This window comes from Rhincodon typus, chromosome 11 (genome assembly GCF_021869965.1).
Source record: "Rhincodon typus isolate 14 chromosome 11, sRhiTyp1.1, whole genome shotgun sequence".
Lineage (NCBI taxonomy): Eukaryota > Metazoa > Chordata > Chondrichthyes > Orectolobiformes > Rhincodontidae > Rhincodon > Rhincodon typus.
In genome coordinates this window covers 42,356,016-42,372,366 of record NC_063342.1, presented here as the reverse complement: position 1 = coordinate 42,372,366, position 16,351 = coordinate 42,356,016, and the positions used below count along the sequence as shown (strand labels likewise).

At 39.5% G+C, this 16,351-nt stretch overlaps 1 protein-coding gene across 1 annotated transcript in view; it reads left to right on the top strand.

Annotated features, from left to right (window-relative positions):
• otc (ornithine transcarbamylase) overlaps positions 1-15,195 on the top strand; it is a 59,690-nt gene extending 44,495 nt beyond the window's left edge. The window contains exons 6-10 of the mRNA XM_048602946.1: positions 67-189; positions 3,184-3,237; positions 3,330-3,479; positions 11,359-11,496; positions 14,762-15,195. Coding sequence (XP_048458903.1) covers positions 67-189; positions 3,184-3,237; positions 3,330-3,479; positions 11,359-11,496; positions 14,762-14,821 — 525 coding nt within the window. The 3' untranslated portion in view covers positions 14,822-15,195. The remainder of the gene's footprint in view (positions 1-66; positions 190-3,183; positions 3,238-3,329; positions 3,480-11,358; positions 11,497-14,761) is intronic.
• Positions 15,196-16,351: the final 1,156 nt, after the last annotated feature.

Here is a 16,351-nt window from a genome sequence, read left to right as displayed (position 1 = left end):
ATGCTGTTCAGAAAATACAGATATTTATAGATGTTTTAACATTTATTCTTTGCATATTCTTTGTAGGAACATTTTGGCTCATTGACTGGCTTGACTGTGACTTGGATAGGAGATGGAAATAATGTGTTACACTCTTTCTTGTTGAGCGCTCCTAAACTTGGAATGCATCTTCGTGTTGCCACACCTAAGGTAACCTCTCTAGGATAAGACTAATCACAATATGGGAACTTTTAAATAAGTGCACACTGATTAAAAGATTACTGTTTGTACATTATTGGTATGGTGTGATACTGTATTAATTCCTGCAGGCACATTAGGAAAGCATTTGAACTGTTGAAAAAGTAATGGCTGCTACTCTCCCAGAAGGACTGAGAGATTGAACGTGCTGAAGGCATTATCCCAAATTTCATCAAATATGGAACTAACCCAAAATGCACATACAAAAGCATTTGAAATGTGTATATTCACATTATTATGGTTGCTAACAGATTAATAATCACTGACTGGTCAATAATCACACCCATTCTTTGTATAAATATTTTTGACAGCTAACAACATGGTGCTAATACATAGTTTCAAAACATGTTGTGATATTCTCAGGAGGAACAAGTAGTCTGTTAGCACTTTCTACCATTGTATACTCATGTCTAACTCCTTGCTAACCTTGTTAAAGTAAAGAAAATTATTTCATATGTCCTTTAAGAATCTAGCTGCAATCACCATTTCTTTTCTATTCATTATTTGGCAACAGGATCAGTTGTTCACTTTGTCACAATATTCTTTAGAGAAATTATGCTGGACCTAGAAAAGACATATCTAACTTGACAGACATGGCATCACCCTCATCTTAATTTGGTTGAAAAAATCAGTTTTATGTGCATCTTTGAAAGTGGAGTCACAGGTAGGTAGGATAGTGAAGAAGGCATTTGGTATGCTTGCATCTGTTTGTCAGTGCATTGCATATAAGAGTTGGGAGGTTGTGTTGAGGCTCTACAGGACATTGGTTAGGCCACTTTTGAAATACTGCGTGCAATTCTGGTTTCCTTGCTATAGGAAGGATGTTGTGAAACTTGAAAGGGTTCAGAAAAGATTTACAAGGATGTTGCCAGGCTTGGAGGGTTTGAGCTATAAGGAGATATTGAATAGGCTGGGGCTATTTTCCCTGGAGCATTGGAGGCTGAGGGGTGACCGTATAGAGGTTTATAAAATCATGAGGGGCATGGATAGGGTAAATAGGCAAGGTCTTTTCCCCAAAGTGGTGGAGCCTAATACTAGAGGGCATAGGTTTAAGGTGAGGGGAAAAAGATTTAAAAGGGACCTAAGGGGCAACTTTTCACAGAGAGGGTGGTGCATGAATGGAATGAGCTGTCCGAGGAAGTGGCAGAAGCTGGTACAGTTACAACATTTAAAAGGCATCTGGATGGGTATATGAATAGGAAGGATTTGCCAAATGCTGGCAAATGGGACTAGATTAATTTAGGACATCTGGTTGGCATGTTCGTTTTGGACCAAAGATTCGGTTTCTGTGCTGTACTTCTCTATGGCGCTATGACGCTATGCAAATATTTTGGAATAAAATAATTTCACCTTTAATTAAAGTGCTATATGCACACCAACAATATGCTGCAGATTTAACATTCGTATCATGAGCCATATCCTTGTTACGATTGTTTAATCTGCAATCCTATTCAGTACAAGTCAGTTTTCAAAGTTATTCTGCAGTTCAAGTATTGCCAGATACATTGAGGTAAATGTTTCTGTCCAACTGATGCTCAAGTGGCCAACTGGCAGCAATTGAGGTGGGGGAGTTGGAACCCATCTTCAATAGGGAGGGAATTGTTATGCTGTCAGCTGATGGTATTATTGGACAAATCGCAGAGTGAAACTGACTTGGTAGAGCACAACTTTTATTTTAGAAATTTGTTTACTGTGATGGTCAGTCACTGAATACATTCCCAAGAATCTGTGAACTGTACTTTTAACAGAAGAACATGAAAGGAAGTAAAATATGAACTATTTTACAGTGTACAAGAACCAGTTGAAATAGTCTTGTTACAAATTTCAGAAATCAAGTTTCAACATTTCTACCCTCAACAACAACCTTACAGATAACTAAGACTCAATGGAGGGTCACCTCTTCCTTCTTGTTCCTTGTTCAGCTGGCATGGTTGTATTTGGTTTCTTTCCAGAGCACCACTGCATTCACTTGTTGCTGTCCTTTTTAGTTGATGTCTCTTCATGAAATCCTTAAACTGCTAACTCAGCTCACTTACTCCTGAACATGTGCTCCTTAAAAACGTGCATTCAGTAGCCTCATAGGAGGCCTTTGATTTTGACACCTTAGGGCCTTCTGCTTCTGGAATGTTTCTTTTCAACCACTTAAGAATACTTCTCCAATTTTTCGCTCTCTTGTTTTCTAAAGCACTGAAAGTTCATCTAAAGGGGTCTTTTAAAATCTGATTTAAATGCACTTAAACAGATTTCCAGGCAACTCAATGTCACGCTCAGAACTACTCCAAAATTAAACCAAAACCATGTCCATCCTGTCTTAATCCACACAACATAGAACTAACAGGCAAACAACTAATAAATCAAACTTACAGCTACACATGGTTCTGTCCATTTTAAAATCCAAGTTTCCAAATAACAATATATCACAAACCTTCAGCTCCAATATGGTATTGACCCAACTTTTATTGTGGTGCCTGGAGAATCACTGTTGCTCCCAACTAAAGAATAATAAATTAAAACTCACATCTTCTTGAGAATGGTATAAACCCTTGTTGTCATTATGTACCTAAACATTTTGTTTAATTTTTCCTAATGGAAATGTAGGAAACATTAACCGAATGCCAAAGACTGATTAGTTCTGCTTTATTGCCCATTCTGCTCAAGCACAATTTATTCAAATGCTGCTATTTGCTGCTCTTCACTCCCTACATGAGAAGTGAATAACATACTCTTTACTGAAGTAGACAAATTTGAGTGACTGGTACCAAGTGACAAATTTCAATCTTTCTGGTCAGGATTATTTAGTTTGAGATAGCAGTCTTGTATAACCCTATTTATCAAAGTTTGCTATCAACTTATGAGGATCAGTTTCATACCTTTTGCAAACTCTTCTCTCGTTAGCCTGCAGCATCAATAGAAAAGATTTGTGAATTATGTTTTTTTTTTAAATAGGGCTTTGAACCTGATGCTACGGTTTCCCAGTTTGCCAAGTCATTTTCAGAAAAGGTAGGATTTCAAGTTTTGGTGGTCTTTCCATTTTGTGGATGAAGTTCTTTATTTCTAAGAGCTGTTTTTTCTTCAATTATTGTTGAAATTAGTGTGGAACCAAAATGTTTTTCACTAATGATCCCCTGGAAGCAGCTAGTGGAGCTAATGTTCTGGTAACAGATACTTGGATCAGCATGGGACAAGAAGAGGAGAAAGCAGAGAGACTGAAAGCATTTCATGGTTATCAAATCACCATGAAGGTAGGACCTGTGAAATCTGAAAAATATAAAGTACAAAGCATAATTGGCAATTTTCATAAGACCATGTATTTATTCCTTTGATTGCCTGCCTCCGTCAAATATGTTCCTCGCGTATGCATCCCAACTTTTCACCTCTGTTCTAAATTTGTTTTCCAATTCCTAAATTAACTAGAATTGATCTGATTTCACCAAGGTCTTGAACATTAGTTACTCATACTAATGTAATATTGTACTTGACCAGTGATATAGCCGTGTCTTCACAGATTTCTAAGCAGTATTGTTAACTGCAATATATTTACAATACAAAACTGGGAAAGAGGAACAAAGATTGGACCTGGTTGTGCTTTTTGCATAATTTGAACCATTCAAAAAGGTAAGCTTACAAAAGATGGAAAAATCATTTTGCAGCCTGAGCTTCAGGACCTCTAGCTGCTGTATGACCCCTGCAGTAATTTCTGAACCAACCAAAACAAGTGGCCATTGATTCAAATGCTGAATCACTGTCATTTGCTTGGCAACAGTGCACCTCCAGGGATACAATCTATTCTTCATGTCAGTTCCTAAAACCAGACAGGATCAAATGAACAGCATCTATAACACATGTGGAAATAGAAAGATGCACTGCATTGTTTGTTTGCACCACTAAGTAGTATGTGTAACTCACAGCAGCTGGTGAGGCAGAACAATTTTGCACACTGGAGCCACAACATCAGATTTGGGAAGCCCTTTGCTTGAGTTTTTGCATGATCTCTAACCAGATGTTCCCATTTGCCTATGTATCTCTGCTAGCTCATTAATGGTCAGGTCCAGAGGCTCATCATCTCCACTGGTCTCAGCTGGGGCCTGTTCTGCTCCGGTCCTCCAAATGTCAAGAATCTCTACCATTTCTTCCTCCTGTAGGTAGGAGCTCACATAGGGCTGTACTCTAACTTACCCAAAAAATGAGCTTACCCTAGTTTACCCAAAAAATGTTTTCTCTGAGCTGTGAGGCTGCACATGTGCACAGTGTTCCGATGTTCCATGTATGCAATCAATCTCTGGAAAGAAAATTAGACAGAGGCTGTTCTCCAGCCAAGATGAGAGTCTCTGTGCTGGTGAAGGCTGACGAAGAACATCTTGACGGTGCACCCTCTGTGGCTTGTGACTTTTTCTCCTCAGTGTGGTTCAAGTGGCTTGTTAGAGAGAGACCCTGGGGCTGGGGCTCTTTTTGTTTATACCTGTCTTGGCAGTGGGATGCAGAGGCCATATTTTTAAAAAATACAGTAATTTGTCAGTGTCGTGAACTTAATGCCCTTACCGAAGGTTTTATTAAGATGTTAATGCTCGATGTGAAGCTGGGAGTAGCAATTTGGAGGCTGCAGATATTGTTATGCAGAAGTGTAATCTGGCTCCTGTCTTTTTAAATCACTTCCCTTCATTCAGTTTCAACAAATAGTTTCATTTCTTTATAGCACACAGCTATCATACTTCAATTAAACATGTTGTTAGCAAAATCAAAATGAAGCAAACTGTTGCAAGGTTTCCCTGAGTGAATAAAAATGGAAACTTATTATCTACTAAAGCCAAGACAAAGTAATAAACGTGACATCAAGTACACACAAATATAGCTATAAAGTTCAAAAATGGAAAGTGTATCTGAAACAGACAGAGAGAAGAAAGGCCATGGACTTAAAAGTTCTTAACATTCTTGAGGTGTTATGCTTTAACCTGAATCCACTGTTGTTTAATAGCTGATCTATATACTTGGCAGTAGTGAAATCTGCAGATATCCTTGAGTTCTTGATGAATGGTTGTTTCTCTAATTTGCTCTTTAACTGGATACTATCTTGGGAGAGACTGGGATAAATGGGGAGTGAGAGAATTCCAGCTCTTGTTACAAATTCATTTTTGCTTCTCCCTTCTCTCCTCCTAAAGAGTAGCTATTGAAATATAGTTCGTTTATATATTTCCAAGTTTGGCTCCATTGTCTTCCCAAACTCAAAATATATCAAATTATTATACAGGTATGAATTAAAACAGGAGATGTGAATCTCTTGACACTGACTTAGTTGCCTGGTTTCAATACCTCTAAATAAAAGGGTAATTTCAATGCAGATGGTTTTGCTGGGAGGGCCTCAAACTGTAATCAGGTTTTCACAGCAGCCATTCTAAGCCCATGTTTGTCCATTTTAAAACCATATTAGCCCTGAAAATCTCATGCATCACAATCTGATGTTTGAAGTTAAAATTTGAAAGTCCATATTTATCACTCACGTAACATGAAGTGAAGCAAATACTATTCTTTTTTTACAGTGAACATTCTGTTACAAAGGTTAATATGAAATAACTGTACAAGGATTGAAATAGCAACATATACACATTCCACATTCACTCTCCATTCATTCTAAACTAGGTTCGTAACCTGCTTTGGTATTGACAAGCAGACCTGCTGCCTGAGATCTTTTGCCTTTCTATAATCCCTGCACCAGATTGAAGCATTTGCTTTTTACAATGTCTAGGGGTTTGGCTGGTGGTAATCTGAGGTTTGCTGTCTGTCGGGCATCTCACTTGCAATGAACTTGACATCAACCTGATTAGATTGAATTGGTTGAGATTTCAAACTTGGTTTGTTCCTCTGGTCTCCCAGTGGGTAACTGTTTTTACCACTGGAAGGCCAGATCCAGCAGAGGGGGCGGCACGGTGGTATACAGTCGGGAGGGAGTTGCGCTGGGAGTACCTCAACATTGACTTCAGACCCCATGAAGTCTCATGGCTTCAGGTTAAACATGGGCAAGGAAACCTCCTACTGATTACCATGGACTATCTTCCCACAGCTGATGAATCAGTACTCCTCCATGTTGAACAACACTGAGAGGAAACATTGAGGATGGTAAGGGCACAAAATGTACGCTGGGTGGGGGATTTCAATGTCCACCACAAAGAGTGGCTCAGCAGCAGTTCTACTGATCGAGCTGGTTGGATCCTAAAGGCCATAGCTGCTAAACTGGGTCTGTAGCAGGTGGTGAGGGAACCAACAAGAGGGAAAAACATACTTGACCTCATCCTTAGCAATCTGCCTGCTGCAGATGCATCTGTCGATGATGGTATCAGTAAGAGTTACCACTGCACAGTCCTGGGGGAGACAAAGTCCCACCTTCACATTGACAATAATGTCCATTGTGTTATGTGGCACTATCACTGTGCTAAATGGGATAGACTTCAAGCAGATCCAGAAACTCAAGACTGGGCATCCATGAGGCACTGTGGACCATCAACAGCAGCACAATCTGCAACCTTGTGGCCCAGCATATCCCCCATTCAATCATTACCATCAAGCCAGGGGATCGACCCTGGTTCAATGAAGAGTGCAGGAGGGCATGCCAAGGAGCAGCACCAGGAATACCTGAAGATGAGGTGTCAACCTGGTGAAGCTGCCAAAAAGGACTACTTGCATGCCAAACAGCATAAGCAGCAAGTGATAGACAGAGTTAAGTGATCCCACAACCGACAGATCAGATCTAAGCTCTGCAGTCCTGCCACATCCAGTAGTTAATGGTGGTGGACAATTAAACAACTCACTGAAGGAGGAGGCTCCACAATTATCCCCATCCTCAATGATGGAAGAGCCCAGCACATCAGTGCAAAAGACAAGGCTTTCACGGCAGTGTTCAGCTAGAAGTGCCGAGTGGATGATCCATCTCAGCCTCTTCCAGTGATCCCCAGCATTACAGGTGCTCGTCTTCAGCCAATGCAATTCACTCTTCATGATATCAAGAAACGTTTGGAGGCACTGGATACTGCAAAGGCTACGGGCCCTGACAATATTCTGGCAATAGTACTGAAGACATGCTCCAGAACTTGCTGCTCCCCTAGCCAAGCTGTTCCAGTACATTTATAACACTGGCATCTACACGACAATATGGAAAATTGTCCTGGTATATGCTGTACATAAAAAGCAAGACAAATCCAATCCAGCCGATTACCACCCCATGAATCTACTCTTGATCATCAGCAAACTGGAAGGTGACATCAACAGTATTATCAAGCAGCACCTGCTCAGCAATAACCTGCTCAGTTCACCCAAGGCCACTTAGCTCCTGACATCATAACCCCCAAGTTTCAAACATGGACAAAAGAGCTGAATTCCTGAGGTGAGGTGAGTGTGACAGCCCTTGACTTCAAGGCTGCATTCAACTGATTGTGGCATTAAGGACCCCTAGCAAAACTGGAATCAATGGGTATGGGGGGTGCAAACTCTCAGGCAGTTGGAGTCAGTAACTGGCACATAGGAAGATGGTTGTGGTTGTTGGAAGTCATTATCTCAGCTCCAGCACGTCACTGCAGGAATTCCTCAGGGTAGTGTCCTAGGCCCAACCATCTTCAGCTGCTTCATCAATGACCTTCCCTCTATCATAAGGTCAGGAGTGGAGATGTTCGCTGATGGTTGCACAATGTTCAGCACCATTTGTGACTCCTTAGATACTGAAGTATTTGAAGATGGACTGCAACAAGATCTGGACAATATCCAGGCTTGGGCTGACAAGTGGCAAGTAATATTTGTGCCACACAAATGCCAGGGAATGACCATCACCAGTAAGAGACTATCTAACTTTCATCCCTTGAATTCAATAATGTTACTATCATTGAATCCCCAACTATCAACATCCTGGGGTTACCATTGACCAGAAACTCAACTGGACTCGCCATATAAACATAGTGGATACAAGAGCAGATCAGGGGCTAGGAATACTGTGGCGAGATGATGCTCCCCTCCTGAACCCCCCCAGCCCTGCCAAAAAGCCTGTCCACCATCCACAAGGCACAAGTCAGGAGTGTGATGGAATACTCGCCATTTGCCTGGATGACTACAGCTCCAACAACATTCAAGAAGCTTGACACCATCCAGGACAAAGCAACCTGCTTGACTAGCACTACATCCACAAGCACCACTTCCTTCACCCCCAACATTCAGTAGCAACAGTGTGCACTATCTACAAGATGCACTGCAGAAATTCACCGAAGATCCTCAGACAGCACCTTCCAAACCCACAACCACTTTCATCTAGAAGGACAGGGCAGCAGATACATAGGAACACCACCACCTCCAAGGTCCCCTCCAAGCTACTTATTGCCCTAAATTGGAAATATATTGCCATTCCATCATCGCCGTCGCTGGGTCGAAATCCTGGCATTCCCCCTCTAGGGGTATTGTGGGCCGACCAATAGCAGGTAGACTGGAGCAGTCCAAGAAAGTAGCTCACCACCACCTTTTCAATGGCAGCAAGGGATGGGCAATAAATGCTGACCAAATAGCAGCTCCCACATCCCACAAATGAATTTAAAAAAAACAACTGTAGAGAGAGAAAGAGATTGAAGATTTAAAGTCTAATATGGCTCTTAAGAATTGAAAAAATGGGTGGAAAATGGCATTTTTATGCTACTCCTTTGTATTGGCAAGACCAAACGCAGATTGGGTAACCACTTTGCAGAACACATCTGCTCAGTCTGCAGGAATGAACCTGACCTTGCATCTTTTTGCAATTCCAATAAACCATTTGCTCCCGTGCTAGCATTTCCATCTATGACCTGTAACAGTGTTCCAGCAAAGCACAGGCAAGCTGGAGGATCAACAGCCAATTTTCCCCTTAGGCACCTTACAGCCTTGAGGACTCAAAGATTAAGTTCCACAACTTCTGAGTATGGCACCACAGTATTCCCAGCCAAGTCTTGTTTGTGTCTTGCTGGCTTTGCTCTTAGCAGGGAGGACCTATTTTCTCCCATTCACACATTACATTCACACCTATTTATCATATTATATTTCCTTCACCACCATCAGTTCTACCTGTTTGCAGTAGCTTTTCCTCTCCCTCTGTCAATAACGTTAAAAACGCCATTCTTAAGCTCCTTTCAGTTCTGAAGAGTCATATCAGACTCGAAGCGTTAATTCCATTTCTGTCACCACAGATGCAGCCAGACCTGTTGAGTTTCTCGAGCACGTTGTGTTTTAATACACAGTTTTAAATTATTTTTCAGAGAAACAATTGCAAAATGAGAAAAACATGTTTGCAAACACTGGGTGGTCTAGGTTTGTAATGTCTGGAAGTGTGGTGGAGGCAGGTTTAAATGAGGCATTCAAGAGGGTATTGGATGATTATTTAAATAGAAACAACATGCAGAGTTATGGGGAAAAGGCAGGAGTTTGGCACCAAGTCAAAATGCTCAGAGAGCTGGTGTAAACACTGGTGATTGGCTAAATGGCATCCCTTTGTACGGCACCAATTCTGCAGTTCTGTGATTGCACATGAGGCATCTGACTAAGATGTTTCACACCCAATCCCTTGTGATGGGCTATGCATGTGGCAGCTTTACAATGTGAACTCACACTCATAGGGACATGAAGCATTGAGGAGTCTGTAGTGCACATTCTAGCACAACACAGCAGATCATTTAGCCTTTTGCAGCATTGGAGCTGAATTCTCCTGAGCCACCCACTGTGGCTGACTTCTGCAATCACCTCTGACCAGGCTACTTTCCTCATTCAGAATGACCTCATGTTGCCATCCTTGGGGGAAAGAACTTCCCTGTTCTCCAGGACAGCCTTGAGGAGAACCACTAGGTAGATGTTACTAAAGTGCGCTGTTACTTTTTGCCTGGTCTTTGACATCGCCAGGAGTTGTGGGGGGTGATGAGAAAAGGTTGAATGATACTCCTGGATTGCAGATGCTGCCCAAGTACCTGTAAAATATGAATGCTGTAGTGTTGGAGCCTCGAAGGATCCAGTGAAGGGGGTAACTTCCTGCCCATAAACTTTGGCATTTTATCTGTGCGCACATATGTAATGAGCTGACAGGAACATAATCACGCAAGAAGACACAACCCACTGGAAGTACTTCTAGCTTTTAGGCCCACCTCCATACTTCATCTCAAAAAAAAAAACCATGTTCAGTTCCTGGGGTGCATTTTACTCCTTGCATTAATCAGTTTTGCAATAAGGACCAGCATTTTCCTTCATTAATCCTGCATTCAAGAGCTTTCCTGTTGTAACATACAAAGGTGAGGAAGAATATTGTTCTGAAATGTGAAACATACTACACAATTAAATTGAGAGAAAGGAGTGTGGAAGTTGCTGATTACCAAATAACACATTATTTATTCAAGTTTGTATGTGATAAGTAGCCATTTGATTTTGGTAAACTAACCTGTGGAACCATAAACCATTATGCATCATTAACCTCAAAAGAAATACGGCAAAAATTGGAGGTGGCAAGTGTATTCGATATTTATTTAATGCTTAGGAGTAAGAGCATTGTGGATACAGTACTTAAATACAGTCCACATCACCGATGTTGGCCACCATGGTGGTAATGTAATTTGCTTGTTATAAGCAGTGTATGACTTCTTAGCTCCTGGTTATAACAATGAAAGGACTCTGGTAGCTGGTGTGTGTAACTGCATATAGTGTTTATTTTAGAAAGTAAGGAATCTACAAAAGTAATTTAGTGTCTGTAAGGGTTAAAGAGCACATTCTGTAGCATTTTGTTTAGGAATGGCCAGCCTTGAACTCCCTTTTATAAGAGTTTTTGGGACTGGCAGGCTTAATCCAACAAAGGGCTCAAATGGTTTCATAAACAGTTTGTCATTCAAAACCTTTTATGGCATTTTCAGTAAGTTATTTCAGTTGCTATGTACAACGGCAATTCCGAACGGTTGCTGCCCAAACTAGCTTAATACATTATAAGCAGTGCTTTTTTTTATATAACTAACTTCTGTGGGTATGACTCATTGTAGTGCCATTTTCTTGTTGGAAGCCGTCCATAGGAAGTAGGCAAAAGTCAAAACAAATTCTGCATTAAAACTGGATGGGTGTATTCAATAATTTATGCTTTTTATGTTATTACAGACTGGACAGTATGCTGCACCTAATTGGGTATTCCTGCATTGTTTGCCACGAAAACCAGAAGAAGTTGATGATGAAGTATTTTACTCCACAAAATCTCTGGTCTTCCAAGAAGCTGAAAATAGAAAATGGACAATTATGGTAAGAAAATGAGAATATTGGATGTATAACTTGTGAAGGCTACAGCTGTAATAAGAACAGAAGTCACCATGGTCAAACAGTAAAGCTTCTTGAAATATTTCTAACCACATACAAGAACATGAAGTTGGGATTATGTTCAGCATGAACTGTTTGGGCCAAAGGGTCTGTTTCCATGCTGTATGACTCTGAACTGTAAGTTGCTGAATGTATTGAAAATCATTAAATTTTGGAAATACAATATCATGTAATGAGCTAAAATAAGGTTACTTTTCTTCCAATGTGATTTTTTTGAAACTTACTGCTATCATCCATTTGCCTATCAGTCGGTGCAGTTAATTTATACGAGCTGATTTATTATTGTAATATTTAACAGATCAAATGTGTTCCATTTGATTAAGAATCCTAGTTTTATTTAATGGATCATTTATATTGCAGTTTCTAGATTAACTCAATTTAGTTTTCACAAGTTGTGCCTTAATTGCTTTGAAGTTGCCGACCTGGGAATGATTCAAAATTTGGCATATGGTGCGTGATCACCTCTAACAGCTAGCTTTGTAGATCATGGGCTTTGCACCAGTTGCAGTGGAACTGTAACCATGCAATACCATGTTTTAAAAATTTAATTTTATACTTTATAAAATGACTTTGTTTGTTTGTCGGACCTCTTTTACAATTCTAAAATTAGGAAGCTACACAACAAGAGATTTAATTGTTTCATAACATTAAACATTCACAGCAGCAATCCAAAATAGATGTGCAGATGTTCAATTATGCTTTAAGGTATATAGGCACAAAGTCAGAAGCACAGGCCAGTACACAGTTTGTCCATATTATTTCATCACTTGGGACTACAGCAGATACAAGCATCAAACGATTATTTTCCGTGAAATGGAAGCTTAAGAGAGTTGTAGTTGTGCTAATAGCAGTGGAATTTTAATTCAGCATTCTTTATTGGCACACAATTTTTAGCATCAGGAGTCTGAAACTTTATTTGATTCAGCAGCTATGAGTATAATCTATAGTAGATTCATAAATACTACAACTAATAGTTAAAATGTTTTAAGTGATTATAATATTAGGAAAGAACAGCAACATGTTTCCTGCTCCTCTCATGCAACACAAAAATGCAACAACTTTTGTCAAGCTGGAAACTCCAAGAGTTACTAATGTAAGGAAAAAATACATGTTCAAACCCCTTAAGCTTTTACATTTTTAACATGCTTTCTGATTTTAGGATTAAATCTGTTAATTACAGAAGGAGAATTAATTACAAAATTAAGGCTAAATCTGATGGCACGATTGTTGATTTAATGAAGTGTTTTGTGATTTGTGCAACTGCTTTCTGCATTGACCTAGGAAGCACATCATCCACTCTGTACCATCAACCATTTAAAACACTTCAATAACCTTTGCCACAAAAAATAGTTCATTGGAGTTCTGTGCGAGAGCAGATTCTGATAATGGAACAAATGATGCCTGCCAGTTCATTTTAGCATTATACAACTTGTCGTTTCCCAAACTATTCTGTTTTATTTCTTTATTCATTCACGGGATGAAGGCGTCGCTTGTGAGGCAAGATTTATTGCCCATCCCCAATTGCCCAGAGGGCAGTTAAGAGTCAGCCACATTACTCTGGGCTCTGGAGTCACATGTAGGCCAGACCAGGTAAGGATGGCAGTTTCCTTCCCTAAAGGACATTAATGAACCAGATGGGTTTTTCCGACAATTGACAATGGATTTGTGGTCATCATCAGACTCTTAATTCCAGATATTGATTGAATTCAAATTCCACCATCTGCCGTGGTGGAATTCAAACCTGAGTCCCAGAACATTATCTGCGTCTCTGGATTAACAGTCCAGCAATAATACCACTAGGCCATTGCCTCCCCATTTGCATTCAATACAGCTAATTTCACTTTTTGTTTCTGTACTTGAGAATAAATTAAAACCTCAATGAAAAAGGTTAAGTGTAAACAACTTAAAATTACTCAAACAAAAACAGAAATTGCTGGAAAATCTCAACAGGTCTGGCAGCATCTGTGGAGAGAAATCAGAGCTAACATTGAGTCCAGTGACCCTTCAGAACTAATTACTCAAATTGTGCTCACAAGCAGGAGTTTCCCTTCCCATTTAATTAAGTATTTAATGAAGTACCATGCCATAAAATGGCTGTCTCCATTTTGTTCCCTCAATTTCCATGCTAGTGCATCTCTCTATCTTTGTAATTTCCTTTAGTGCTATAACACAGCAGAACTGTGTTCCTCCAATTCAGTTTTCTTTGTACATCCCTGATTTATTTCACCCCACAAGTGATGATCATTCCTTCAACTGTCTCATTTCTGAGCAGTGTATTTTCTGCTTTATACCTCTTGGCTTCAATACCACCATCCTTCTTTCAAAAGGTCCTGAAATCCCACCAGTTTAGCAAAATTTCTGGTCACCTGTTTTAATATCGATAATGTTCCTGTGAAGCTCCATCAGACATTTTGCTACTTTTATAGGTTCTATAATGTTAACTGTTACAGGCAATATATAAATGCCAAGTGTCAGTAAGGATAATGATGAAGATGAAGAAATGGAATATGAATAGTCATTTGGTGGTACAGAATTTGAGTATTGCTGAAAAAAGGTACTTTTAGCTCATGTTGTACATTTTGCAGTCATTGGGGCACATGCAAGTATCCCAACATAAAGGAAAACAACATTTTATACCATTTGAGAAGAGAGTACTGATCGGTTAGCATGTGGACCCTGGTTGCTAGATGCATCAGTTAGATGATGGATAACAGTTAACCACCAAGTTTTGTTTAAATTTCACCAGGCAGGTTGACTCTGATTTGCTCAAGACATTGCTGTTAGAAATGAACCAGAGATAGACTGTCGCCTAGTTTGTTAAATTGGAAGCAAGGGCAATATGTAATAATGTTCTTTCCATCTGGGAAGATTGGCAATTGGGCATGCAATGCTGCACACATATACGCACTGGAAGCTACCTATATTAATCCACAAGGCCCCATTATCTGCAAACAGAAAGTACATGTGCATGAATCCCAGTCAGGTATGTAGTCTGCAATGGATCTAACTAGTATTTTTTTATACTCGTATGGCACCTTACCATCCTAACAGACTCCTAGTGCTAAAAATATTAGCTCGTGTCAGTAACAGATTCATGTAGATGACCTCCACAGGAGTCCAGCATTGTACAACTGAAAATTTTTTATAGTTTTAACATGAATTACCTCTTGTTTGTGTTTTCTTTAAACAGGGTGCAATGGTAAGCATGCTAACGGATTATACTCCAAAGAGCTCCAAGCCAAAATTCTGAATCCTTTCCTCCAGCCAACATCAAGATGCAATGGAAGGATAATACGAAAAGCTTCCAGAAATGTTTTAACTCAACAATTTGTTGTTACATAATTATATTACAACATTTCACTACACTATGATGACAGTATGGCTAATTAGCAGTAATCAAGAAGAAATTAATAATTCACGAGACCCTTTTGATCAATGAAGAAAGACAAATATGATGTACAAGCATCTCATGTTATCATTCTATATCCTGTCCTACTCAACATCCACAATACAAGCCTAAAGATAATAAAAAAAGCCAGTGAATGTGTAACTATACAATTCTTTGATCTAGTTATGTATATTTTGTCAGCATATATTGTTTAGAGTAAAGAAACATTTAGTGAACCGTCTCATCATCTTATTGAGATACAGTCAGTTAAGTCAGTTAAGGGACACTGTCTAAGGATATGGGCCATGCCACTCAGGACTGAGAATGAGGAAAAATTTACCCAGAGAGTGATGAGACTGTGGAAATTTCTGCCACAAAAAACAGTTGAAGCCAAAATATTTGATGTTTCCAAGAAGGAGTTAGATATAGTTCTGAGGTCAAAAGGGATCAAAGGGTATAGGGATATAAAATGGGAACAAGGTGCTGAGTTAGATTATCAGTCATGATCATGTTGAATGGTGGAACAGGCTTTAAGGGCTGAATGGCCTACTCCTCCTATTTTCTATACTGGTATATTTTGTCTGTCTCTCTGTTACCTTTGTTATTCACATTTATTCATGAGAATTATTAATTAGAAGCAGAATGGAAATGTATATTTTATGTAAGACATTCTCTCTGATAGCATGACTTTACGGTCAGTATCAGTCAATAGAGTCAGCATTAGTTACATTTGCATGGATCCACAGGGATGAATTTTCCAATTGCAAGTTCTAAGCAGGGATCCTTGCCCACTCAAGTCACCTATACTAAAATGGTGTGCAAAATCCACGATTTTCCATTCATTAATGTTAATGGATTGAAAAGACATACAATTTCCAAAGGCTGGGAAAGTGTAATCATAAAATCCACCATGTCTGTTTGTCAAAAGTAATTAAAAAAGAAATAATCTTACATTAAGTCAGCCACTGATTCACCATGTACGTTCAACCTGCTTGTGGTGTCTAGGATGTTAGCTGCTAAAGTACTGGCTCAAAAACTTTCTGTTCATCTTTTGGGATTCAAGTTCTCATAACTATCATTTTTTTCACTTTCGGCACTTTGATGGATTATATTATTTTGCTGAATGTCTAAGGATCTAGAACATTGCATTCATCATATTAGGTAATGGCCGATTGTATTGTGTTTCCAACATTTGATATGATGATTCTGGACAAGAATTCAAAAGTATCAAATGGAACATACTAAGACATGTCTGTTCCAATTGTTAATTCATAAAAGTAGCAAGCAATTCTAGTCATGGATAACAAGGTGAAGAGCTGGATGAACACAGCAGGCCAAGCAGCATCAGAGGAGCAGGAAAGCTGACGTTTCGGGCCTGGACCCTTCAGAAAA